At 47.0% G+C, this 27,923-nt stretch overlaps 2 protein-coding genes across 4 annotated transcripts in view; one reads left to right on the top strand and one right to left on the bottom strand.

Annotated features, from left to right (window-relative positions):
* snapc2 (small nuclear RNA activating complex, polypeptide 2) overlaps positions 1-11,164 on the top strand; it is a 46,679-nt gene extending 35,515 nt beyond the window's left edge. Inside the window, exons 5-6 of the mRNA XM_063047633.1 lie at positions 5,539-5,815; positions 7,751-11,164. Of these exons, the coding sequence (XP_062903703.1) occupies positions 5,539-5,815; positions 7,751-8,103 (630 nt within the window). The 3' untranslated portion in view covers positions 8,104-11,164. The remainder of the gene's footprint in view (positions 1-5,538; positions 5,816-7,750) is intronic.
* A 7,519-nt stretch (positions 11,165-18,683) lies between these two features.
* LOC134346282 (lysophosphatidic acid receptor 6) overlaps positions 18,684-27,923 on the bottom strand; it is a 29,660-nt gene continuing 20,420 nt past the window's right edge. For 2 of the 3 annotated variants that reach the window (XM_063047631.1, XM_063047629.1), the window contains exon 2: positions 18,684-20,184. In XM_063047631.1, coding sequence (XP_062903701.1) covers positions 19,215-20,165 — 951 coding nt within the window. In that variant the 5' untranslated portion in view covers positions 20,166-20,184 and the 3' untranslated portion in view covers positions 18,684-19,214. Of the gene's footprint in view, positions 20,186-27,923 lie in introns of all 3 variants that reach the window. The other variant, XM_063047632.1, reaches the window with a different exon arrangement.

Genomic DNA, 27,923 nt, shown 5'->3' with positions numbered 1-27,923 from the left:
TTTATGCATCTGCTGGAGTCTTTTAGTTCTGCTTTGCTTATCACCGGACCCACTCACATGCTAGGCCATACACTTGACCTGGTCTTATCGTCTGGTTTTCCGATCTGCAATGTGGAAATAATTGATGCGTGTCTGTCGGATCATAGTGCTGTTATGTTTGATGCTTCTCTGCCTTTTTCGCCTACTAAATTTCATCTTCCTGTACATTGCTCTCATTACATTTACCCTCCGACTGCCAGTAAGTTCTCGGAGGCTCTCATAGCTGCTCCTAATACCTGCACTATTGAGGCTTCTCCTCCCCATCTCAGCACTGAGGAACCTACTTCCTTATTTAATACCACCTGCTCTTCTATTCTGAATACTGTTACTCCCCTTAAATTCAAAAAGCCTAAGCCTAAAGGTCTGCCTTGGCTTAATGACACCACCAGAGCCCTGAGGAGGAAGTGCAGAATATTCCACGAATGTGGAAGCATGATAGGTTTCAAATTTCCTTTGAAATCTTGAGATACAATCTTCACAAATATCAGGATGCAGTTCAGGCTGTGAGAGCAAAATACTTTTCTGACCTAATTTCTAACAACTCTCACTAAGCTGGGTGGCAGTATGAAATGTGAGGAGGATGTTATGAGAATGCAGGGTGACTTGGACAAGGCTGGGTGAGTGGGCAGATGCAGGTTAATGTGGATAAATGTGAGGTTATCCACTTTGGTGGTAAGAATGGGAAGGCAGATTATTATCTAAATGGAGTCAAGTTAGGAAAAGGGGAAGCACAACGAGATCTAGGTGTTCTTGTACATCAGTCACTGAAAGCAAGCATGCAAGTACAGCAGGCAGTGAAGAAAGCTCATGGCATGCTGGCCTTCATAACAAGGGGAATTGAGTATAAGAGCAAAGAGGTCCTTCTGCAGTTGTACAGGGCCCTGGTGAGACCACACCTGGAGTACTGTGTGCAGTTTTGGTCTCCAAATTTGAGGAAGGACATTCTTGCTATTGAGGGAGTGCAGCGTAGGTTCACAAGGTTAATCCCCGGGATGGCGGGACTGTCATATGTCGAAAGATTGGAGCGACTGGGTTGTATACATTGGAATTTAGAAGGATGAGAGGGGATCTTATTGAAACATGTAAGATTATTAAGGGATTGGACACGCTGGAGGCAGGAAATATGTTCCCGCTGATGGGTAAGTCCAGAACCAGAGGCCACAGTTTAAGAATAAGGGGTAGGCCATTTAGAACGGAGTTGAGGAAAAACTTTTTCACCCAGAGAGTGGTGGATGTATGGAATGCTCTGCCCCAGAAGGCAGTGGAGGCCAAGTCTCTGGATTCTTTCAAGAAAGAGTTAGATAAAGATAGCGGAATCAAAAGTTATGGGGATAAGGCAGGAACTGGATACTGATTGTGGATGATCAGCCATGATCACAGTGAATGGTGGTGCTGGCTCGAAGGGCCGAATGGCCTACTCCTGCACCAATTGTCTATAATCCCAAGGTTTTGTTCAGTACCATAAATTCTGTCATTTGTCCCACCCTCAGTATTAGTTTAGATGTGTCCCCTGCTAAGTGCGAAGAATTTTAAAAATTCTTCATTAGTAAAGTTGAAGACATTAGAATGAACATTCCCCCCCCCGCCCCCCCGCAACCTGTGACCTAACTGTCTCTGGTCTGTTCATCTAAACTGGACTGTTTCCAACCCATCACGCTTCCTTTCCTTACAAAGATTGTTTCCACCATGAAACCTGCAACATGCCCATTGACATTGTCCCCACTGCCCTCCTGAAGGATGTCTTTGACATAGCTGATCCCAGCATCCTCTCTATTATCAACAGCTCCCTGGCCACTGGTGCGTTCCAACCTGCTTCAAGTCCAGCCCCTCCTGACCAAACCCAACTTAGACCCTACCTTACCTAGCAACTGCAGACCTATTTCTAAACTTCCATTCCTGTCAAAGGTTCCCGAAAAGGTTATTCTTAGTCAATTGCTGCCCTACCTACAGCAAAACAACATCTTGGAAAGATTTCAGTCAGGTTTTAAGGCTTATCATAGCACAGAGTCTGCCTTGCTGAAAGTGCACAATGACCTCCTTCTCTCTACCGTCTCAGGTAACTGCCATCCTCATTCTTCTTGACCTCAGTGCAGCATTCGATACTGTGGATCATGCCATATTAACAGACTGTCTCCAGTACAGGGTTGGTGTTGATGGCAAAGCCTTGAACTGGTTCCCATCCTACCTCAAAAATAGAAGCTCCTCCGTCAACATAGGCAGATTTTCCTCTTCTCCAGCTAGTCTCTCCTGCGGGGTCCCACAAGGTTCCATCCTAGGTCCTATTCTTTTCTCTATATACATGCTTCCCCTCGGCCAAATCATTCAAAAACAGGACATTTCCTTTCATTGTTATGCTGATGGCACACAGCTTTATCTCCCCTTGAAACCAAACGACCAGTCAAATCTAGTCAGCTTCATAAACTGCCTTGAGGACATAAAGTGTTGGATGGCACAAAACTTCCTACAGCTGAATGAAGGCAAGTCTGAAGTTGTCCTATTTGGCCCCCTTGACTCCGTCAAAGTGATTACCAACAGTCTTGGTTACCTGTCCACCCTTGTGAAACCCCATGTCAAAAACCTTGGTGTGATATTTGATTCCGCCTTTAAGTTTGACAAGCAAGTTAATGCAGTAAAAGCCAGTTTTTTTTCCAGCTTTGTACTATTGCCAAAATCAAGTCATTTCTCTCTTTCAAAGATCTCAAGAAAGTCATCCATGCCCTTATATCCTCCCGCTTGGACTACTCCAACTCCCTGTATACTGGGATTAGTCAGTCATCTCTGTCCCGCCTGCAACTGGTCCAGAACGCCGCAGCCAGGCTCCTGACAGGTGCCCGGAAGAGAGACCATATTACTTCTATCCTCACTCACTGGCTACCAGTACGGTTTAGAATTGATTTTAAGGTTCTCCTGTTCGTTTATAAAGCCCTAAATGGGCTGGCCCCCTCCTATATCCCAGACCTTCTGACCCCTTCAGGTTCTAGTTCCAGGTCCCTCAGGTCGGCTGACTTGGGACTCCTGGCTGTCCCGCGATCTAAATTTAAGTTCGGGGTGACCGCACCTTTGCTGTTGTAGCCCCTAGACTGTGGAACAGCATTCCCCTCCCTATCAGATCTGCCCCATCCATTGACTCTTTTAAGTCCAGGCTCAAAACTTACCTTTATTCACTAGCGTTTGAATCTTCCTGATGTGGCTGATTTTTGGCTTGTGCTTAGGCTCGTGTTGTTTATTTTGTGCCTGTAAGCTGTGTGCCTTGTTGTTTATATCTGTGTTTCTTGCATTTGTGATTTTAGCTACTTGTTATGGTTTGTACAGCACTTTGGTCAACATGGGTTGTTTTTAAATGTGCTTTATAAATAAATTTGACTTGACTTGACTTGATATGGCAAAAGCAATTCATAGAATTTATTCATCCTCTGTGTGTCTTAGAGATGTTGTTGTTCAGTTTAAAATTGTGCACCATTGTCATTGGTCTACAGTTAGATTGGCTCAGGTTAATAAAGATCTTGACCCGATGTGTGATAGATGTAAACAATTCCCAGCTACACTCTGCCATATGTTTTGGTTATGTCCAAACTTAGTAAATTTCTGGGGTTTGATTTTTTTTGGACAATTGATTACACTATCTTGGTCAGTAACACTATTTGGAGTGCCTTCTCAGATACATCAGAAAATTCCAAACCGATTTCATCGCTTTTTCTTCACTTCTTGCCGGAAGGCTCATCTTGTGCAAATGGAAAGCCTCCTCACCTCCAACATATGGATACTGGATCAAAGATATCATGTACCTTTATAAAATATGAGAAGATCCACTATTCGGTCGGGGGCAGTCTGCAAGATTTAACACCACTTGGCAACCTTTTTTAGGTTTTGTCAAAAATATGGATGCTGAAAAAAATATTATATTGAGTGTGTAAGGTGCTCTATCTTCATATGTACACTAGGCCTCTATCTATTTTTGACTGGTCTGGCTGGTTCTATTTGTTCTTGTTTACTGACGGTTGGGGAGGGTTCTTTTTGTAACTGGTATAAAATGGTTGTATTATAACATATGTTCTTTTATTTTTCTTTGTTAATAAAAATACTTTGATCAAAAAAAGGGGAAAAAAAAGGCTTGACAGTGTGTATGGGACTGACGGAGACCTGGGGACATGACACTGTGTGTGTGTGTGTGTGTGTGTGTGTGTGTGTGAGTGACTGATAGAGAGCTGGGGACTGGACACTGTGTCTATGGGACTGACAGAGATCTGGGACATAACACCATGTGTGTATGTGACCGACAGACAGCTGGGGACATGACAGTGTGTGGGTGGAACTAATGTAGAGCTGGGGACATGACACAGTGTGTGTGGAACTGACAGAGAGCTGGGAACATGACACTGTGTGTATAGGACCGACAGAAAGCTGGGGACATGACACTGTGTGTGTGGAACTGACAGAGAGCTGGGAACATGACACTGTGTGTATAGGACTGTCAGAGAGCTGGGGACATGACAGTGTGTGTATGGGACTGTCAGACAGCTGGGGACATGACACTGTCTGTGTGGACCTGTCAGACAGCTAGGGACATGACAGCGTGTGTGTGGACCTGTCAGAGAGCTGGAGACATGACACTGTGTGTATGGAACTGACGGAGAGCTGGGAACATGACAGTGTGTATGTGGAACTGACCTAGAGCTGGGGTCATGACACTGTGTGTGTGGAACTGACTAAACTCAGGTTGGAGGAGCAACACCTCGAATACCGTCTAGGTAGTCTCCAGCCCCTTGGTATGAACATAGAATTCTCCAACTTCCGGTAATTCCCTCCCCCTCCCTTCCCCCATCCCTATGTCACTCTGCCCCCTCCCCCAGCTGCCTATCACCTCCCTCATGGTTCCGCCTCCTTCTACTACCCATTGTGTTTTCCCCTATTCCTTCTTCACCTTTCCTGCCTATCACCTCCCTACTTCCCCTCCCCCACCCCTTTATCTTTCCCCTTACTGGTTTTTCACCTGGAACCTACCAGCCTTCTACTTCCCACCCTCCCCGCACCTTCTTTATAGGGCCCCTTCCCTCTACAGTCCTGACGAAGGGTTCCGGCCCGAAACGTCAACCCATCTTCTCCACGAATGCTGCCCAACCTGCTGAGTTCCTCCAGCGTGTTGTGAGTGTTGGGGACATGACACTGGGTGTATGGAACGGATTGGGAGCTGGGGATCTGACTCTGTGTGTGGCATAGGCTGAGACATGAGGACGTGACACTGTGATGTGAATGGGACAGGTTCACAGATATGGATGGTGTGGTACTGTATCTGCAATCAGAGAGAGCTTGCTTTGAGCCAACAACCGTGAAGGCATTTTAATGATCATATACACTCCCTGCTTTCTGCTCCCGCCCTTCCCACATCCTCACCTTTCTCTCAATCTCGGGGGCCGTGCTCCTTTCCCCTCTACCCTCTCATCCCCTTCCTCCACTGACACCTTCCACCTCCTTCCCTCATTGATCTCCCTCATACCCCAGACACTGACGATTGCAGCCACAGAGTCCTTCTGCCAGGAGCACGTGGTGCCACTGATGTCGTGCTGTGGTGAAGAGCCGACAGAGGTGGGTGCCACAGATCCGACAGATGAGCCCCTCCCCTCACAGCCCCCAGTGGACGATGCAACCCAGCAGAAACAGTCGGATCCCAGGATGACAGAGCCAGACGACCCGTTCCAGCCTGTTGAGTTCGCCAGGATATACCGGTTTCTGTCAGCAGCTGTCAGGGGGGCAACGTTACCGCAGCTGGCACCACTGGGTGGGTACAGTACACGTATTTCCATTGAATCATTAAATCCCCATTAGATCATTGCCCCCCCCACCAGACTGCTGCCCACCCCATTGGATCAATATCGTCCCATCCGATTCCCCCTCCCCATCGGATCATTAACCCCCCTCATTCATTCTCATCACTTATTCACGTCACCCCCTCAGTCCGTCACCAGACAATGTGACTGAATTGACCCTCCCTTCTCTGCCCCCTCAGCTTCCCCATTCTCTGATTCTTTTCCTCCCGAACCTCTCTGCACCCCCCACCATCTGAGCCGATCAATGTGACTCTCCCCCTCTGAGCCAGAAAATGTGACTCTTCACCCTGTCTCTCCACGGCAGGTGCTGTGTTCTTTGATCTCTCTCTGGACCCAACCCCACCCTCTCCCCATCTCCGTACGATCTCCATCGTACAGAGTGCTGTGTTTTCTCACCCCTCTCGGCCCCCACCCCCACATCCTCTGATGATGTGACTCCCCCCCTTCTGAGCCGGTCGACGTCACTGTCCCCCTCTGAGCCGGTTGACGTCACTCCCCCTCTCTCGAGCCGGTCGACGTCACTCTCCCCCTCTGAGCCGGTCGACGTCACTCCCCCCCTCTCGAGCCGGTCGACGTCACTCCCCCCCTCTGAGCCGGTCGACGTGACTCCCCCCTTTTGAGCCGGTCGACGTGACTTCCCCCCCTCTGAGCCGGTCGACGTCACTCTCCCCCTCTGAGCCGGTCGACGTCACTCTCCCCCTCTGAGCCGGTCGATGTGACTCACCCCCCTCCCCCCCCCCCCCGAGCTGGTCAATGTGACTCTCCCCCTCTGAGCCAGAAAATGTGACTCTTCACCCTGTCTCTCCACGGCAGGTGCTGTGTTCTTTGATCTCTCTCTGGACCCAACCCCACCCTCTCCCCATCTCCGTACGATCTCCATCATACAGAGTGCTGTGTTTTCTCACCCCTCTCGGCCCCCACCCCCACATCCTCTGATGATGTGACTCCCCCCCTTCTGAGCCGGTCGACGTCACTGTCCCCCTCTGAGCCAGTTGACGTCACTCCCCCTCTCTCGAGCCGGTCGACGTCACTCTCCCCCTCTGAGCCGGTCGACGTCACTCCCCCCCTCTCGAGCCGGTCGACGTCACTCCCCCCCTCTCGAGCCGGTCGACGTCACTCCCCCCCTCTGAGCCGGTCGACGTGACTCCCCCCTTTTGAGCCGGTCGACGTGACTTCCCCCCCTCTGAGCCGGTCGACGTCACTCTCCCCCTCTGAGCCGGTCGACGTCACTCTCCCCCTCTGAGCCGGTCGATGTGACTCCCCCCCCCGAGCTGGTCGATGTGACTCTCCCCCTTTGAGCCAGAAAATGTGACTCTTCACCCTGTCTCTCCACGGCAGGTGCTGTGTTCTTTGATCTCTCTCTGGACCCAACCCCACCCTCTCCCCATTTCCGTACGATCTCCATCGTACAGAGTGCTGTGTTTTCTCACCCCTCTCGGCCCCCACCCCCACATCCTCTGATGATGTGACTCCCCCCCTTCTGAGCCGGTCGACGTCACTCGCCCCCTCTGAGCCGGTTGACGTCACTCTCCCCCTCTGAGCCGGTCGACGTCACTCTCCCCCTCTGAGCCGGTCGATGTCACTCCCCCCCTCTGAACCGGTCGACGTCACTCCCCCACTCTCGAGCCGGTCGACGTCACTCCCCCTCTCTCGAGCCGGTCGACGTGACTCCCCTCCTCTCGAGCTGGTCGACGTCACTCTCCCCTTCTGAGCCGGTCGACGTGACTCCCCCCCTCTGAGCCGGTCGACGTCACTCTCCCCCTCTGAGCCGGTCGACGTGACTCCCCCCCTCTGAGCTGGTCGATGTCACTCTCCCCCTCGAGCCGGTCGATGTGACTCACCGCCTCTGAGCTGGTCGATGTAACTCTCCCCTGCTCTCTCTGCAGAATGTGCTGTGCTTCTGGAGCTGCTGCTATCTCTCCCGACACAGCTGGAAGGACTGTCCCGCCAGGATCTGGGAGCTCATCTACACCAGGCCCACAGCCACCTCCACAAGACTATCCGCTGCCAGGACCTCCCACAGGGACGTCAACTCACTCCTCGACCTCCGACCGCCAACCCAGACCTTCCTCATCCAGCAGAGTGCTGGCCAGGACCCTCCACTCAAGCTTGGGCCCTCAACCCCTTCGGAATTCCTCTGCAACTACTGGTTCAAACACAGGGTCTGGGATCTGCTCCTGATATCCCCCAATCTATTCCTCCAACCCCCACCCCCCCAAATCCCAGAGCTGAACCCTGACCTTCAGCTAGGAGACTAACAGTGACCTCTGACCCTACTTCCACAAGTTGGTGGAAGATTTAGTGACCCTTCCCGTCGTACTGAGGGAGGAGTTTAATGTCCCTTTATACTAGGGGAGGCGTTTCATCCTATGTACAGTAAATGAGGTATTTTGTATCACCTCTCCTTTGTGAACTGAGCACCGAATTTCTTCTCCCCAACCCATACACTGAGAGTGGGCTTCATACTCCCACCTACACACTCTCCACCAAGGGGTGGTGTTTCACCACTGCCCCTCGTTTTCCCTGGATGAGGGTAGGATTTATTTCCCACCAATACTGAGGAAGGGGTATACTGACTCATGTACAACGGGAGGCTGTGACACAGTTGTATCTGTTTCTCGGGATGTTATTGTTCAATGCCCTGTGTGAGTTGTGGTAGTGTAGTTCATCTGGTGCACCATCTGTAGGCGTGGGCATTCCCTGGGTTAGAACCTGCACTCAGCAGTAATTGGCTATTCTACATTGGCATTTCTGTTACATCTTTAAAAACTGATGGTTTCTCCTGTTACATTGTTAGTTTATCAAGTAAAGCAAACAGTCAGTAAATGAATGTAACCGAAAGGCTGAATGTGAACTTGTACTGGTTCTGGAATTAGAGGAAAGTGGAGGAGATATACACTGCCTGAAGAATATCCTCATTTTTTCCCTCTCCCTCTTCCTCTCTGCCTCTCCTCCTCCCTCTCCCTCCCCCTCTCTCCTCCCCTCCCCATCTCCCCCTCCCTCTTTTTGTCCCTCACCCTCTCCCTCACTCTCTCTCCTCCCCTCCTCCTCCCTTCTCCCCTGCTATCCTTTCCTCCCTCCGCTCCCCTCTCAACTCCCTCCCTCTTCCCTCTTTTCGTCCCTCACCCTCTCCCTGTCTCTCTCTCCTACCCTCCCCCCTCCCTTCTCCCCAACTGTCTCCCTCTCCAGTTAACCATATTATCATCCAGATCGTTGGCAAACAAGAACAGAATCAGCAACAATATTTGCAGCATTCCACAGGCCTCCAGTCAGAGAGGCAACCATCCACGACCACTGTCAGTAATCTGTATAGGGTTCATGAAGTTGATGTTACTTTGCCTCACTTCTAAATACAGATGCAAAAAATTAGTTTAAGATCTGCCCCACTTCTTTCAGCTCCACACGTAGATTACCATTCTGACCTTCCAGAGGACCAATTTTGTCCCTTGAAATCCTTTTGCTCTTACCATATCTCTAGTATCTCAGGATTCTCCTTCAGCTTGTCTGCTATGGAAACCCCATGCCTTCTTTAAGTCCTCCTGATATTTTTCTTAAATGTTTTGCATTTCTGGTACTCCATAAGCACCTCATTTGTTCCTCCTACTTGCATCTGCTATGCACCTCCTTTTTTCCCTTAACTATGTCTTTAATATCTTGAAAACTAAGGTTCCCTACACCTGTTATCTTTACCTTTTATTCTGACAGACACATGCAAGCTTTGTACTCTCAAAATTTCACTTTTGAAGGCCTTCCACTTACCATTTGCCAGAAAACAGCCTGTTCCAAAACAGACTTGCCAGATCATTTCTAATACCATCAAAATTGGCCTTTCTCCAATTTAGAATCTCAGAGAACAGCTCAGATCTATCTTTTTGCGTATTACTTTGAAACTAAAGGCAATGCATTCACTCGATGCAAAGTGTTCCCCTATGCAGAATTCTATCACGTGCCCTGTCTCATTCCCTAATAGCAGATTAAGTATCTCACACTGTTTCATTGGGACTTCTATGTACTTACTAAGGAATCTTTACCGAACACATTTGACAAACTCTATCACATCTAGTCATCTAGTCCTTTTACAGTATGAGGGTCTCAGTCAATATGTGCAAAGTTAAAAATCACCTACTACAACAACCTTATGTTTCTTGCAACAGTCTGTGATCTCTCTGCAAATTTGTTCCTCTGAATCCCTCGGACTGCTGGGTGGTCTGTAATATAGCCCATTAACGTGGTCATTCTTCCTTATTTCTCAGTTCCAAAAATGAGATGTGATGAAGTGATCTGTATGGATGACATGCAAAAATAGAGTTGTTTGCTATACCTTCGAACGTGACAATCATAAACTAATCTGTCAGGCTTTCTGAGAAACAGGTTCTGGAAAGCTTGAAGTTAAATGTTAGATTCGGGCTGATGGAGTGGGGTGCAGTTTATGGCAGAGAACCCACACTGTGCGAAAATGCATTGATCTCAAACCACAATGCTTCTTGAAGACTTGTTTGTATTACTCTGTGCTAATATTAGATCACTTCTGCTTGCTCTGCTGATGGGAAAGCAAGATTTGTGCGTGTTACTCAAGATTTGACTAGCTTGATGTTGAACGTGGGTGTGGGCTGCTGGCTTCTATCTCATCAGACTCGTAAGCGAAACTGGCAAGAAAAACAAGCTCTTCGGTGGGTGCTGCTCGCAGTCCTGATTTGTTACTGCAAATGAAGGTCATGGCAAAGGCGATAAACAACCACAAGAGCAGGCTAGCCACTCACCTGCTTGTTTGCAACATCCGATCAACGTCGCCTCTGCCTGTAACTGCAGTACCTTTAGGGCATTCCCTGCACACTGACTGAGGGAATTCAGAGAGAGGACAGTTATAGCTGCCCCACAGCACAGAAACAGACCCTGCTGTGTACCCCTCCCCCATTTCCAACTATCAAGCACCTGATCTATACGAAGGTGGAAACACAAGAGCCTGCAGATGCTGGAATCTGGAGCAATGGATAAGATGCTGGAGGAACTCAATGGATTGAGCAGCAGCTATGGAGGGAAATGGACATTCGACATTTGAGGTTGAGGTCCTTCATTTGGACTAATCCCACCAATGAACGCCGTCAGAGAGCTTAGCATTTCAGGGGATCTCCCCTCAACAGCCTCCAGCCTGGAAGAGTCCCGATCAACCCAAAATGTCCGCTGTTTATTTGCCTCTACATGTGCTGCCTGACCCATTGAGTCCCTCCAGATGTTTGTATTTTTACTCGTATCTGTTTTGATCCTGTTTATGACCACTTGATCTACTGCCTGCCATACCGTGGTGATTCAACTACCAATCCATACACAGACAGCACAGAAACAGTTCCGTCAGTCCAACTGGTCTATGCCAAATAAAATTCCCTTCCAGGCTAGTTCCACTTGCCCACATTTGGCTCATATCCTTCTAAACCATTCATATCCAAGTAGCTTTTTAAATATTGTTAATGTACCTCCCTCAAACACTTACTCTGGCAGCTCATTCAATATACAGACCACCCTCTGGGTGAAAAAAATGCCCCACATACCTTAAACTTATGCCTTATTGTTCTTGATTCCCCAAAGCTGGGAAAAGCTCTGTGCATGCAACCTGTCGATGCCCCTCATGCTCTGCATGTTCGACCTATTGATGCACCTCATGCTTTTATAACCACTACAAGATCAGCCCTCTTTCTACTACACTTAAAAGACATAAAATCCTAGCCTGCACAAGCTCTCTCTATAACACAGACCGTCTGCTCTTGGAAGCATTCTTGAAAATCATAGAACACTACAGCACAGAAACAGGCCTTTTGGCCCATCTACTCTCATTGAGCTGCTCCTGGATCATAGTCCTCCATACCTCTCCCATTCATGTACCCTACCAAAAATTCTCTTAAATTTTTAACTTGACCCCACATCCACCACTTCGGCTGGCATCTTGCTTTACCACCCTCTGACTGAAAAAGTCCCAGTTCATATTCCCCTTGTACATTTTACCTTCACTCTTAATCAATGACCCAGACTCACCTGTAAAAGCGTGCTTGCATTTACCCTATCTATACCCTTCATCATTCTGTACACTTCTATCAAATCTTCCCTACTCAATATCCTACACTCTGGGGAATAAAATCCTGACCTATTCAACCTCTCTTTATAACTCAGTTCCTCAAGTCCTCAATTTTTGTAAATTTTCTCTGCACTCTTGCAATCTTATTTACATTTTTACTGTACTTAGGTGACCAAAGCTATCACAGTACTTAAATTAGCCCTCACAAATGTCTCATACAATTTTAACATAACATCCCAACACCTGTACTAGATACATTGATTTATCCTTAACCAGTCCCTGTCTATCCCAATACTTATATATCCACTCCATTGGAATATCTTCCAATAACTTTCCCACTAGTGATGTCAAGCTCAGCAGTCTATAAATTCCTGGCTTATTCTTAAAGAATGGAGCAACTTCAGCTATCCTCCAATCCTCCGGTACCTAATCTGTGTCTAAGGATATAGAACAAAAAAATCTATAGCATGTTACAGGCCCTTTGGCCCACAATGTTGTGCTGACCATGCAACTACTCTAGAAACTGCCTAGAATTTCCCTACCGCAAAGCCCTCTTTTTCTAAGCTGCATGTACCTATCTCAGAGTCTCTTAAAAGACCTTATTGTATCCACCTTCACCACCGCTCCTGGCAGTGCATTCCACACATCCATCAAATTCTGTGTGAAAAGCTTAACTCTGACATCCCCCCTGAACATACTTCCATGCACCTTAAAACTATGCTCCCTCATGCTAGCCATTTCAGCCCTGGGGAAAAAACTTCCAAAATGCTCTCCCACCAAGAGATCTGACACCTGACCAGGTTCATTTCCCAATACCAGATCAGGTACAGCCTCTCCTCTAGTTGGCTTATCTACATATTGTTTCAGGAAGTCTTCCTGAACACACCTAACAAACTCCACCCCATCAAAACCCCTTGCTCTAAGGAGATGCCAGTCAATATTAGGAACGGTAAAATCACCCATCACAACAACTCTTATTATTATTACACTGTTCCAGAATCTGCCTCCCATCTGTTCCATGATGTCTCTGATACTATTTGGGGGTCAATAAAAAAAAAACAGCTTTATTGCTCCCTTCCTGTTTCCAACTTTCACCCTCACTGACTCAGACAATCCATCTGTGGCTTCCTCCTTTTCTGCAGCCCTGATGCCATCCCTGGTTAGCACTGCCACATCCACACCTCTTTTGCCTCCCTCCCTATCCTTTTTGAAACATCTAAAACCCGGCACACGCAGCTGCCATTCCTGCCCCAAGACATCCAAATCTCTGTAGTGGCCACAATATCATAGTTCCACATTGATCCATGCTCTTAAGTTCATCCACCTTGTTTATGACGCTCCTTGCATTAAAATAGACACATCTCAAACCATCTGGCCTAGAGCATCTTTGCTCTATCATCTGCCTATCCTTCCTCAAAAACTCACTACAAGCTGTCTCTATTTGTCCACCAACCGCCCCATCCTCTGCCTCTTCTGTTCTGTTCCCATCCCTCTGTAAACCTAGTTTAAACCCTCTCAATAGCATTAGTCAAACCTCCCTCCCAGGATATTGGTTCCCCTCCAGTTCAGATGCAACCTGTCCCACTTGTACAGATCATCCCTTCCCCAGAAAAGGGTCCAATGATCCAAGAACTTGAAACCCTGCACCGCCCCCCCCCACACACACACACACACAAAACCTCCTTGGCCACTCATTCACCTGCGCCACCTTCCTGTTCTGACCTTCCCTATGTCGTGGCACCGGGAGTAATCTGGAGATTACCACCTTGGAGGATCTGCTCTTCAGACTCTTTCCTAACTTCCTAAACTTAACGGTGCAGGACCTCTACCCCATTCCTGCCTATATAATTGGCACCAATATGTACCATGACCTCTGGCTGCTCACCCTCCCCTTCAAGAATATTCTCAACCACTCAGAGACATCCAGGACCCCAGCACTCAGGAGGTAATACACTATCCTTGTGTCTCTTGCTGCCGCACAATTTCCTATGTATCCCCCTAATTATCGAGTCCCCTATGACTCCTGCATTCCCAGTTCCACTAATTACAGCACACCTGGTTCCCATCAGCAAACATGGGATAAAACTTGGGCGGCACAGCCATGCTTTGCCAGTTCGTTGGTTGACTCTAGTGTGATTAAACCTTGTTTCCTGATTCTTGGGGACTGTAAGTTTTAAGCTCCACATCATTTCCAGGATACTCTATGTAAACCTTGTCTCCGTATAAAGACTCTCCTGGATACTGGTTCCCCCTTCGCGGTGGTGCTAACACCTCAAGACTCTGCCTCCACGCCTGTGTCCTGCACTTGCGTTCGTCCTCAGCCTCGTCCTTGCAACATCTATGGCAATGGATTCCACCGATACATTACCCTCTGCCTAAGTAAATTCCTCCTTGTCCCTTTTCTAAAGGGATGATCCTCTATTCTGAGTCTCTGCCTTCTTGTCCTAGACTCCCACATTATAGAAAACATTCTCTCTGCATCTACTCTCTCTTGGCCTTTCAATATTTGATAGGTTTCAATGAGATCCCCCCTTATTCTTCTAAACTCCAGCTACTGCAGGCCCAGAGCCATTAAATGCTCGTCATGCTGTATGTTAACCCTTTCATTCCCAGAATCATGTACCTCTCCTGGACCTTCTCCAATGTCAGCTCATCTCTAATGGGCTGGCATATTAAAGATGGCGGGAGGGCAGATCTCATTGAAAACTATTAGTGCCACACTGCCCTCAGCTCACTCTGACATTGTTGAGAGACCGTTTCACATATAGAGAATTTAAACAGTCCCTTCAGCTCAACTCAACCATGTCAACCCAGTTTCCCATCTAGGCTAGCCTCATTTGCCTGCCTGTTGCTATATCCCAGTAAACCTTTCCTAATCATGTACCTCTCCAATAACACATAAGAAATGCTGGAAGAATGCAGCAGGTCATGCATCATCTCCAAAGGAATGAACAGTTGATACTTCATGCCAAGACCCTTCACTGAGCGCAGCCCAGAAGGGGCCCCAGTGGAAATGGTGATGCTGTCAGTTCATTGAGGGGGTAGGGAGCGAGAGGAAAGGTGGTGAATGTGTTAATTCCACTTTGTCTTTGGAAGGTGCATAAAGTGATGATGGAAACAGAGGATACTGGGAAACAAAAATAAATTATGCTGGAAATCTTAATAAAAGCGAAGATACTAGGTAACACAGCTGGTCAGGCAGCGACTGTAGAGAGAGAAACCGTCAATATTACACTCTGATGACTTTTTTGCAAAGAAAGGGGAAAGTACATAGTTAATGATAGAACTCTTAGCAGCACTGATATGCAGAGGAATCTTGAAGTTCAAGTCCATAACTTCCAGAAAGAGGTCACACACGTGGTAAAGAAGACCATAAGACATATGAGCAGAATTAGATATTTGACCCATTGAGTCTGCTCTGCCATTTTATCATGGCACGGTCCATTTCTCTCTCAGCCCCGGACTTCTATCTTCCCCGTAACCCTTCATGCCCTGACTAATCAAGAATCTATCAACCTCTCTTAAGTACACACAATGACTTGCCCTCCACAGCTGCCTGTGGCAATGAATTCGACAGATTCACCACTCTCTGGCTAAAGAAATTCCTCCTCTGTTCTAAATGGACATCTCTAGAGACATATGGCATGCTTGCCTTTATTGATTAAGGCACTGGGTTTAAAATTCAGGAAGTTGAATTTTTTTCAGTCCTGTGAAAATTTGATTATGCCACTCTGGGAAAATTATGTGCAGTTCTGGTTGCCCCATGACAGGAGGGTTGTGGAAGCTTTGGAGAAGGTGCAGAAGAGCTTCACCAGGATGTTGCCTGGATTAGACAGCATGTGCTATGAGGAAAGTCAGGATGAACTAAGGTTGCTTTCACTGGAGCTTGACTAGATAGAGATTTATAAAAATATGAGAGAAATGGACAGCATAAATAAATCCTTTATCCCAGTGCAGGGAAGAAATGTTAAATAGCAGGCAATATAACTTTAAGAGGAGATTAATGAAATATGCAGGATAAGGTTTATATACAGAGTGGCAGGTTCCTGGGATGCCCTGCCAGGGAAATAGGTTGAATTAGATATTGGAGTTTTTTGAGGAGGTTACCAAGAAAGTGGATGAAGGGAAGGCAGTGGATATTGTCTACATGGACTTCAGTAAGGTCTTTGACAAGGTCCCACATGGGAGGTTAGTTAGGAAAATTCAGTGGCTAGGTAGACATGGAGAGGTGATAAATTGGGTTAGACATTGGCTCAATGGAAGAAGCCAAAGAGTGGTAGTAGAGAATTGCTTCTCAGAGTGGAGGCCTGTGACTAGTGGTGTGCCACAGGGATCAGTGCTAGGTCCATTGTTATTTGTCATCTATACCAATGATCTGGATGATAATGTGGTAAATTGGATCAGCAAATTTGCTGCTGATACAAAGATTGGAGGTGTAGTAGACAGTGAGGAAGGTTTTCAGAGCCTGCAGAGGGACTTGGACCAGCTGGAAAAATGGCAGATGGAGTTTAATACAGACAAGTGTGAGGTATTGCATGTTGGAAGGACAAACCAAGGTAGTACATACAGGGTTAATGGTAAGGCACTGAGGAGTGCAGTAGAACAGAGGGATCTGGGAGTACAAATACAAAATTCCCTAAAAGTGGTGTCACAGGTAGATAGGGTCGTAAAGAGACCTTTTGGTACATTGGCCTTTATTAATCAAAGTATTGAGTATAAGAGCTGGAATGTTATGATGAGGTTGTATAAGGCATTGGTGAGGCCGAATCTGGAGTATTGTCTTCAGTTTTGGTCACCAAATTACAGTAAGGATATAAATAAGGTTGAAAGAGTGCAGAGAAGGTTTACAAGAATGTTGCTGGGACTTGAGAAACTCAGTTACAGAGAAAGGTTGAATAGGTTAGGACTTTATTCCCTGGAGCGTAGAAGAATGAGGGGAGATTTGACAGAGGTATATAAAATTATGATGGGTATAGATAGAGTGAATGCAAGCAGGCTTTTTCCACTGAGGCAAGGGGAGAAAAAAACCAGAGGACATGGGTTAAGGGTGGGGGGGGGAGTTTAAAGGGAACATTATGGGGGGCCTTCTTCACACAGAGAGTGGTGGGAGTATGGAATGAGCTGCCAGGAGAGGTGGTAAATGCGGGTTCTTTTTTAACATTTAAGAATAAGTTGGACAGATACATGGATGGGAGGTGTATGGAGGGATATGGTCCGTGTGCAGGTCAGTGGGACTAGGCAGAAAATGGTTCGGCACAGCCAAGAAGGGCCAAAAGGCCTGTTTCTGTGCTGTAGTTTTTCTATGGTTTCTATGGTTTTCTACTTATTTATTTAGAGAATCAGCACAGATACAGGCTCTTCTGGGCCTAATGAGTCTATGCCACCCAATTCCACCACGTGACTAATTAACTTAATCCATACATCTTTGGAATGTGGGAGGAATCCCATGTGGTCACAGGGAGAATGTACAAACTACTTACTGATGGAGGTGGGAACTGAACCCAGGTCACTGATGCACTAACCACTACACTACTGTGCCTCCCTACAATGGTGATGCTTAGGAGTATTTAGATAGGTACGCAAACAGGTGGGGAAGGGAGGGGTTACAGGACATGTGCAGGCAGAAGGGATTAGTTTAATTTGGCATTGTGTTTAGTATACACATCATGAGCCAAAGGTCCTGTTCCTGTACTGTTCTAGTTACAAACTGGAAAAGTTGGTTATCAGAAATGGTTAAATTCAACAATAAAACCTGAAGACCCTGGTAGTACTCATACAGGCTGACCTGCAGAGAACTGGCAATGTCAAGCACCTTTGCTCCATCTGTAACCAGCAGGATTTTCCAGTGGCCAACCATTTTATTCCAATCTGCACTCCCATTCCAACATGTCAGTCCATGGTTTCCTCAACTGCCATTTGGAGAAGCAACACTTCATAGTCCGTTTGGGTTGTCTCCAACCAGATGGCATAGACATGAATTGCTCTTACTTCTGGTAATTTCTCCATTCTCTTTTTCTTTTTCATTTCCCAACTCACTCAATTCTTATCCTTTCTCTTCTCACTTGGCTATCATTTCCCCCGTGGCGTTTCTCCTTCCCTTTCTCCCATGGTCCACTCTTCTTTCCAATCAGATTCCTTCAGTCTTTTACCTTTTCCTTGTATCACCTCCCAGCTTCTCACTTCCTCCCCTCCCTCTCCACATACCCACCTTCCCTTTCACCTGTCTTCACCTATCACCTTCTAACTTGTACTCCTTTCCCTCCCCCCGCCACCTTCTTATTCCAGCTTCTTTCCCCTACCTTTCCAGTCCTGATAAAGGGTCTCAGCCCAAAATGTCAATTTTATTCCCCTTCATAGATGCTGCCTGACCTGCTAAGTTCCTCCAGCATTTTGTATTACTCAAGATGTCTAACATCTGCACAATCTCTTGAGTTTATAACCCAGCATCTTCTTGATTTTGAATTTCAGCTACTGCCGAGCCCTGAGGGAAGCCATGTACTCAAGGAGAAACTGAGGTGCTGGCCCTTCAGCTCAGACTGAGCTCTGATGGGGCAGACATAAAGGTCAGACTGGCAGTGGGGACAGGCGCTTGGGAGCTGAGGGTTACCCCTTGCTGGACCAAGTGCAGGCAATTGCCTGACCTCCATCTATTTCCTCGGCTAGTCCCTGTAGCTAGGTCCTTCGGGAATCTTCGGTTGACAACAATATCATGAAGAATATCCGGAGACACACAACAGCAGCAGAGCAATGAAACAAGCCATTTAATTGAAGTCAGGTATCCAACACACAATTTAATGTACATGAATTTACAAACATACACACTGGTCTTAGAAAGAGTGCAGACTACTGTCCGTTTGATGGCAAGTAGCCAGAAACAAGACTTCCACGAAGTTAAAGTGTAATTGCTTCTTGCTCTTGAGTGGCATTCCTCAGGGAAGGGAGCATTTGTTGGGCACCCTCACCCACCATCCATGGTACTTGGGAGAGCTTTCTCATCTTCCATGTGGTCACACCCTATTGCCCTTGCGGAGAAGATAGGATTAACCTACTCCACCCCGAGGAGAACAGATCTCTCTGGGAGAAAGAAACCCATCCTGACAGCAGATATGCCACCTCCCCTGATGAGAGGTGTCTCTTGGAGAGACAAGATCTCCCATCCCTGAAGATACAAGATTGCACTCCTCCCATATGCCTGATGAGATAGAATTCACCCAATGCCGTTGGTTATGCCCCAGTCTCTGGCCCTTCATTACCCACCCCTAACAGCCCATCCCCTGATGGGCTCAAGTTTTGACCCTGGAGCGGTGGTGTTGGCCCTCGCTCTCGGTGTTGGAGGTCAGCGCACCCCTGAGCGCCCGGACGCCCAAGCTCCTCTGGAAGGTCTCGGTGGCAAAGTAGTAGCAGAGCGGGTCGAGCACGGTGTTGAGGCAGGCGAGCGGGATGGTGGCTAGGTAGACGTTTATCAGCGTACGTTTGTCACCAGCAAGCCCCAACAGTAGTAGCACCACGTGGTAGGGCACGAAGCAGACAGCGAAGATTAGCACATTGGCCAGTACCATGTTGCGGATCCTGCGCCAGTCCACGCAGTCCATGCGGCTGGCGGGGCTGCGCTGCAGCGCCCGGATCAGTGCCAGCGAGCAGATTACAATGGTGGCGAGCGGCACCCCGCATCCCAGCAGCAGGGTGACGGCCATTGTGGCTGGCTGTGTGATGAACTTAGGCTGCTGCTCAAAGCATGAGAAGTTGGAGGAGCAGGAGGAGGCGTTCGACATATTTTTTAGCTTGAGGTGCAGGTAGGGTGGCAGGCTGGCGCCCACCACCAACAGCCAGACCCCCACACTGTAGCAGGTGGCGCAGCTCCGCAGGCTGTTCAGCCGCGACTTCATGGGGAAGCATATGGCGACACAGCGGTCCAGACTGATGCAGGTGAGGAAGAAGATGCTGGCGTACATGTTGACCAGGAAGACGATGCCGTTGAGCTCGCAGACGAGGGGCGAGAAGTACGGGCGGGTGAAGTAGAAGGTGAAGCGCATGGGCAGTGAGATCAGCAACAGCAGGTCGGCGCATGCCAGGTTCTTCATATAGATAGTGGTCTGCGAGCGGATCTTGGTGAAGCGGAAGAAGAAGATCAGGGCCAGCGTGTTGAGCAGGAGGCCGATGACAAAGATGAAGCTGAAGGCGGCCGCATATAGTGGGTCGCTCCACTTCCTGATCCCACTACAGTTGTGGTTCATCCTGGCTGGTCGGGGGGAGCTGAGGATGGAGGGATTAGAAAGGAGAGAGGAGAGTCAGCAACCGTCCCATTCCCAGGACAACTTCACAGTTCCGACCCCACTTATATCCAAGTCTCAACTCCAACCCCCTCCCAACCTTCCCACCCCCAACATCAACCTCCCCCACTGCCGCCCACCCCAACATCAACTTCCCCCACCAACATCAAGCCCCTCCCAACATTTCTACCCCCAACATCAACCTCCCTCTCCCAACCTTTCCTCCCCCACCACATCCAAATCTGCTTTTCATCTCCAAATCTCCACTCCAATATCAACCCACTCACCAACTCAAACCGCCTCCCAATCTTTCCAACCCCAAAATCAATCTCCCCCACCAACTCAAACCCCCTACCATCTCCAAAATCTCCACTCCAACATCAACTTCCCACAGCAACTCCAAACCCCTCCCAACATTTCCACCCCAAAATCAACCTCCTCCCAACCTTTCCTCCCATACCACCTCCAAACTCCTCCCAACTTTTCCACCCCAACATCATCCTCCCCTACCAATTCCAACTGCCTTCCATCTCCAAACCTCCACCCCAAAATCAACTACCCCCAACAACAACCACCTTCCATCTCCAAATCTCCACCCCAACATCAACCTCTCCCCAACCAACTCCAACCCCCCAAACCTTTCCACCCCTCAACATCAACCTTCCCTACCAACTCAAACCTCCTTTCATCTCAAAATCTCCATCCCAACAACAACCTTCCCCACCAACTCCAACTCCCCTCCCAATCTTTCCACCGGCAACATCAACTCAACCTTCTTCCATCTCCAAGATCTCAACCCCAAACATCAAACTCCCACCCGGAACTACAAATTTCCCCATTCCCATCAACCCTCCCACCTCAAATCTAACCTTCCCCACACACAATTTCAACCTATCCACCCTTCAGCCCGATATACCCCCACCCCTTACAACCATCTCTAATCATCCCTCATCCAGTTCTAGTTCCAATTTCCTCCATCTCCACCCCCAGCTCTCCACAATCACCAATCCAGCCCACACCTGACCCCCACCTATCTTGCTAGCTAATATTCAGGAGCACTTATTACCTAGCTAGCTCTCTCTCATCCTGGGCCCTACACATTGATGGAGTCTTGAAGTATGCTGGTGGCTGTACATCATTAGGAGTTTGAAGAGATTTGTATGTCACCAAAGACTGTCGCAAATTTCCACAGAATTAGGATGGATAGCATTCTGATTCCTTCCCCCTTCCTTTCCAGTCCTGATAAAGGGTCTCAGCCCGAAATATTGACTGTTTACTCTATTCCATAGATGCTGCCTGGCCTGCTGAGTTCCTCCAACATTTTGTGTGTGTTGCTTTGGATTTCCAGCACCTCACGAAGGCTGCATCCATCATCAAAGGTTCTCACCATCCCCATGCCATCTTCTTGCAGTTACCATCGGACAGGGGCTATGGAAGCCTGAATTCCCACACCCGCAAAATGCTGAAGGAACTCAGCAGGTCAGACGACATCTATAGACAGGAAAAAAGTTTTTTTCCTGGATGAAAGTTCTTTCTTGTATAATTTTCTATAATGCATGTTGTGAATGCCATTTATATGATTCAATGTGCCAGCAATGCTGCTGCAAGTATGTTTTTCACACCTTTGCACACATAGAGTCAGAGAAAAGTACAGCACAGAAACAGGTCCTTCAGCCCATCTAGTTCATGCCAAACCATTTCAGCAGCCCAGTTGAAATGCCCTCCATAATCCTGCCATCCATTTTCCTAACCATATTTCTCTTAAATGTTGAAATCAAAGTCGCATGCACCACCATCTGTGCTGGCAGCTCACACCACACTCTTACCACGCTCTGAGTAAATACATTTACCTTCATTTTCCCCTTAAACATTTCACCTTTCACCCTTAACCCATGACCTCTACCCAACCTAGGTAGAAAAAGCCTTCTTGCTCTACACCTAAGTTTGTTCAGATGACATAAACGACATTGCTTTTGATTTCTCTCACCATGAGCAACTCACTAACCAGTGACCATGCTCATGCCAGGCTCCTCCTACCGACCCAGTGGCAGCACATAGGCAAGAGTCTCTCGAGAGTCATTGCATACTCAGGTGGGAGTGGGAGCGAGAAAGGACGAGAGGAGATAACAGAGGGCAGGCATCACTGAAATATCCACACCCTGCAGGAAGGCAGGCGGGGTGTAACTTAGGAGGTAATGATCATAATATGATATAGTTCTCCCTGCAATTTGAGAGGGAGAAGATAAAGTTAGATATATCAATATTACAATGAAGAGAATTACAGTGGCATGAGAGAGGAGTTAATTGGAAGGGGACACTAACAAGTATGATGTCAGAGCAACAATGCTGGAGTTTCTGGAAGCAATTCAGAAGACACAGGACAGATAGAGCCCAAAGAAGAAGTATTCTAAAGGCAGGATGACCCAGCCATGGCTGACAAAGGAAGTCAAAGCCAACATAAAAGCAAAAGAGGTCCATCATCAAAGACCCTCACCACTGTTCTTTTCTCACTGCTGTCATCAGGTGGAAGGTACAAAGTGCCTCAGGTTCAACAACAGTTGTTGTTTCATGTGGTAGGTATTTTTCTCTTCACACTTTTAATTGTTTTTTTGTCATGACGTGTGGCCTGGGTGGGACAGAGGTGAATCTGTCCGTTTGGGCGCTGGGGTTGGATCGATCTTCATCTGGCATCTCGTCCACAGCCATTCCAACATGGGTGGCCCTGAGATGGTATCGCCTGATGGAGCCCCTGAAGCACACAAGTCTCCACATGACGTCAATGTGTTGATTCAGTTCACGGAGGTCAAGAACAGTTACCACCCCTCAACCATCAGGCTTTTGAACAAAAAGGGGATAACTACACTCGTTTAAGGACTCTTTTATCCTATTATTTCATTCTCAAGATTTATGGCTATTTATTTATTTTCTGCACTTGCACAGTTCATTTACAGTTATGTTTGTGATGTTTACAGTTTACAGACCCTGTTTACAGTTCCTGTTCTATAGATTTACTAAGTATGCCTGCAGAGAAAGAATCTCAGGGTTGTATGTGGTGATATGTATGTGCTCTGATAATAAATTTTGATAGCAAAATTAGTGGGAAGTTAGAGGATTGGGAAACTTTTAAAAACCAATAGAAAGCAACTTGTGAATGACACCAAGATTGGGGGAGTAGTGGACAGTGAAGAAGACTATCATGGCTTTCAGTGGGATCTGCATCAGCTGGAAAAATGGGCTGAAAAATGGCAGATGGAATTTAATGCAGACAAATGCGAGGTTTTGCACTTCGGTAGAACCAGCCGGGGTAGGTCTTACACAGTGAACGGCAGGGCATTGAGGAGTGCAGTAGAACAAAGGGATTGGAAATACAGATCCATAATTCATTAGAAGTGGTGTCACAGGTAGACAGGGTTGTAAAGAAAGCTTTTGGTACATTGGCCTTCATAAATCAAAATACTGAGTATAGGAGATTGGATGTTATGCTGAAGTTATATATGATGAGATGTTATGTTGAAGTTATATGTGATTTTGGGGAGGCCTAATTTAGAGTATTGTGTGCAGTTTTGGTCACCTACCTACAGGAAAGATGTAAACAAGGTTGAAAGAGTACAGGGAAAATTTGTTACCGGGCCTGGAGGTCCTGACTTATCAGGAAAGATTGAATAGGTTAGGATTATATTATTTAGAACTTAGAAGATTGAGAGGAGAATTGATAGAGGTAAACAAAATTATGAGGGGAATAGACAAGGTAAATGCAAGCAAGTTTTTTCCACTGAGGTTGGGTGGGACTTTACAAGCAAAGTCATGGGTTAAGGGTGAAAGGTGAGAAATTTAAGGGGATCATGAGGGGAAACCTTCACTCAGAGGGCTGTGAGAGTGTGGAATGAGCTGCCAGCACAAGTGACGCACGCAAGCTCAATTTTCAAAGTTTAAGAGAAGTTTGGACAGGTACATGGATAGTAGGGATATGGGGGGGGGGGCAGGTCGATGGGATTAGCCAGTTTAAATGGTTTCAACAAGGACTAGATGGGCTGAAGGGCCTGTTTCTGTGCTGTACTTCTCTATGGGGGAGGGGGGAACGTCTCTAACTAAAAAAATCACAGGGAGGGAAGATGAAATATGAAGATAATCTCACTAACAAATCAAAGAGGATGCTGAAAGTTTCTTCAAATATATAAAGTGTAAGAGAGGCGAGAATGGATATTGGACCATTGGAGAGGTAGTAATTGGGGATTGGTAGGCAAGCTGAATAAGTATTTTGCATCAGTCTTCATCTGGTAGTTGAATGTGTCAGGGGACAGAGGTAAGTGCAGTTGCTATTACTAGAGAAGGTGCTTGGGAAACTGAAAGGTCTGAAGGTAGGTAAGTCACCTGGACCAGATGGTGTACACCCCAGGGTTCTGAATGAGGTAGCTGAAGAGATTGTGGAGGCATTAGTAACAATATCCCAAGAATCATTGGGTTCTGGAATGATTCCAGAGGACTGGAAAATTGCAAATTTCACTCCACTCTTCAAACAGAGAGGGAGGCAGAAGAAAGGGAATTATTGGCCAGTTAGCCTGACCTCAGTGGTTGGGAAGATGTTGGAGTTGATTGTTAAGGATGTGCTTTTGAGGTAGTAAGAGTCACATGATAAAATAGGCCATTGTGAACATGGTTTCCTTAAGGGAAAGTCTTGCTTGACAAATCTGTTGGAATTCTTTGAGAAAATAACAAGCAGGATAGATAAAGGAGAATCGTTGGATGTTGTGTACTTGGATTTTCATAAGGTCTTTAATAAGGTTCTGCACATGAGGCTTAACAAGATAAGAGCTCATGGTACTACAGATAAGATACTAGCATGAATAGAGCATTGGCTGATTGCTAAGTTGTATATCCATGATTTGGATGATAGAATTGATGGCTTTGTGGTCAAGTTTGCAGAATATACAAAGATAGGTTGAGGGGCAGGTGTAGTGTTGAGGATACAGGGAGGCTGCAGAACGACATGGACAGTTTAGGAAATTGGGCAAAAAAGCGGCAAATGTCATAAAGAGTTGGGACGTACAGTCGGCCCTCCGTATCCGTGGGGGTTTGGTTCCGGGACCCCCCGCGGATACCAAATTCCACGGATGCTCAAGTCCTGTATATAAAATGGCGTAGTATTTGCATATAACCTACGCACATCCTCCCGTATACTTTAAATCATCTCTGGATTACTTATAATACCTGATACAATGTAAATGCTGTGTAAATAGTTATACTGTATTGTTTAGGGAATAATGACAAGAAAAAAGAAAGTCTATATCTGTTCAGTACAGACACAACCATCGTAGCTCTTCTGGGAACGCTGATGCTGCCTCGGCATCAGCCGATGCCAATTCTCCCGTGATCTTTAGGTTCTTGAGGCTGTAGTGCTTTACATAGCTAACCAGCCACCCCCTACTAGCCTTAAACTCCTTCCTCTCGCTCACAACACACGTAGGGAACGAACGAGACACGAGGCGAACAATGCTCAGACGAGTAATGCTTTTAATTATCTCTAGATTACAGTACTTATAATACCTAATACAATGGAACTGCTATGTAAATAGTTGTTACACTGTTTTGTTTAGGGAATAAGGACGCTTTGGAGGAGGCTCAATAGTACTAATGTCAGGATCTGTGCTCAAACAACGAGTACTGGAGAGAGAACTTCCGGGTTTTTTTCCCATCCCAAACCGCGGTTGGTTGAATCCGCAGATGCGGAACCTGTGGATACAGAGGGCCGACTGTATATGGTCATGCATTTTGGCAGAAGGGAGTAAAGGTGTGGACTATTTTCTAAATGAGGAGAAAATTCTAATATCGGAGGTACCAAGGGACTTCATGAGTTTTCGTGTTTAACTTACTGTTCATGTTTAGATGGTGGTGAGGTAGGCAAATGCAATGTTAACATTCACTTTGAGAGGACTAGAATACTGTATAAAAGCAAGGATGTAATGTCGAGGCTTTATAAGGCACTGGTGAGGCCTCCCTTGGTTTACTATGAGCAGTTTTGCACCCCTTGTTTAAGAAAGGATGTGCTGACATTGGAGGGATTAAAGGAGGTTCACGAAAATGATTCTGGGAATGATGTTGAAGGGTCTTTTCCAAAACATTGACTGTTCACTCTTTTCCATAAATGCTGTCTGGCCTGCTGAGTTCCTCCAGCATTTTGGGTGTGTTGCTTAGATTTCCAGCATCTGCAGATTTTGTCATGTCCAGGAATGAAAGGCTTAACATATGAGGAGCAGTTGATGGGTCTTTTATTCAATGGAGAACGGAGTTTAGAAGAACGAGGGTGGATTTCATTGAAACCCTGTCGGATGTTGAAGGGCCTTGACAGAGCGGATGTGGAGAGGTGGTGCCTCAGGAAGATGGAAAGAACCCTCACTATCCGGGACGTATCCTCTTCTCATTATTACCATTAAGGTAAAGATACAGGAGGCTGAAGACCCACACTCAATGAATTAAGGAACAGATTTATAAATGGTCCATGAATCAATCTATGAGCACTGTACTGCTGCCACAAAAGGACATGTTTCACGATGTGTGGCAGTGATAAACTCATTGTGGAACTGGCAGTCCCAGAGGTCAGAGGAGGCAAAGAGTGAGAACTCAAATGTGAAGGAGCAACGTGTCCCATCAGCGTCTGGGTCGCTGACAGGCTCCAAGAGAAGTTGTCCAGTTGAGCAACATAGTGGAGAAACTGTGGTCTCCCTTTCATTACAAGCAGAGTCTCAAGGAAAGTTGAAGCAACCAGTACTAGCATGGTGTCATTGACTAAACTGGTTTTGCATTGCAATTTATCGCCATATTTTGCACTAGGTTTGTGGGTGGAAGGGTGACTCGGAGAGGCTGCAGGAGCATGAGACTCGACAGCTGACCCATGCAGCATGAGATGCTGTGGTGGAGCAGAGGCCATCCATGAGTCTGAATGCAGTTTGTTCCCAGACAGGTTCAGCTGCACTTTCTATTGGGAAGTGTTTAGGGTCAGCAGATCAGCCCTGGTGTCTACAGCTGGGAGCCCTTCAGGCAGTGGTGACGATTGCAAATACTGTCCTGTGAGAGGTCACACTTTGGTGCTCTGTTCCCCAAAGGAAGCAGCGGTAGTGTTTTTAGTGGCCGTCAGAGCCCAGGTTGTTGACGGTTCCGATTATTGCAAAGTGATCTACACTTCCTCTGTCAGAAACAGAAACAGACAGTAAACACAGACTGGAGAAAAGACTTTGATAAAGGCACCAGTGCGTTGACACTTGGACTGATTCAACAACAGGCAGTACAGTAATGAGTCACAGGGCTCATCTGAGCAAGCTCCGTCAAAGAGAGTACCAGAATGGACGGGAGCAGAGGAGATCTGCAACAGCCTGTAATGACAAAAACAACTGCTGACAAACCTGCAGCAAGCAAGTACTTAAAGTAAATGAGATGGGAAACTTCTCTTTACAGGAGGTGGTTACTTGTCCAACACATAATTTGGATATTTGTCATAGTCACAGAAAAGTAAAACACAGAAACAAGCCCTTCGGTCCATCTTGTCTATGCCAATCCATTTAATCTGCCTACTCCCATTAACCTAGATTGGAACCATACCCCTACCATCCATGTACCTATCCAAACTTCTCTTAAACATTGAAATCAAAATCACATGCATTGGCAGCTCATTCCACACTCTCATGGTCCTCTGAGTGAAGAGGTTTCCTCTCATGTTCCCCTTAACTT

Source organism: Mobula hypostoma, chromosome 5, assembly GCF_963921235.1.
Source record: "Mobula hypostoma chromosome 5, sMobHyp1.1, whole genome shotgun sequence".
Taxonomy (NCBI): domain Eukaryota; kingdom Metazoa; phylum Chordata; class Chondrichthyes; order Myliobatiformes; family Myliobatidae; genus Mobula; species Mobula hypostoma.
This window is presented reverse-complemented; position numbering and strand designations above follow the sequence as displayed.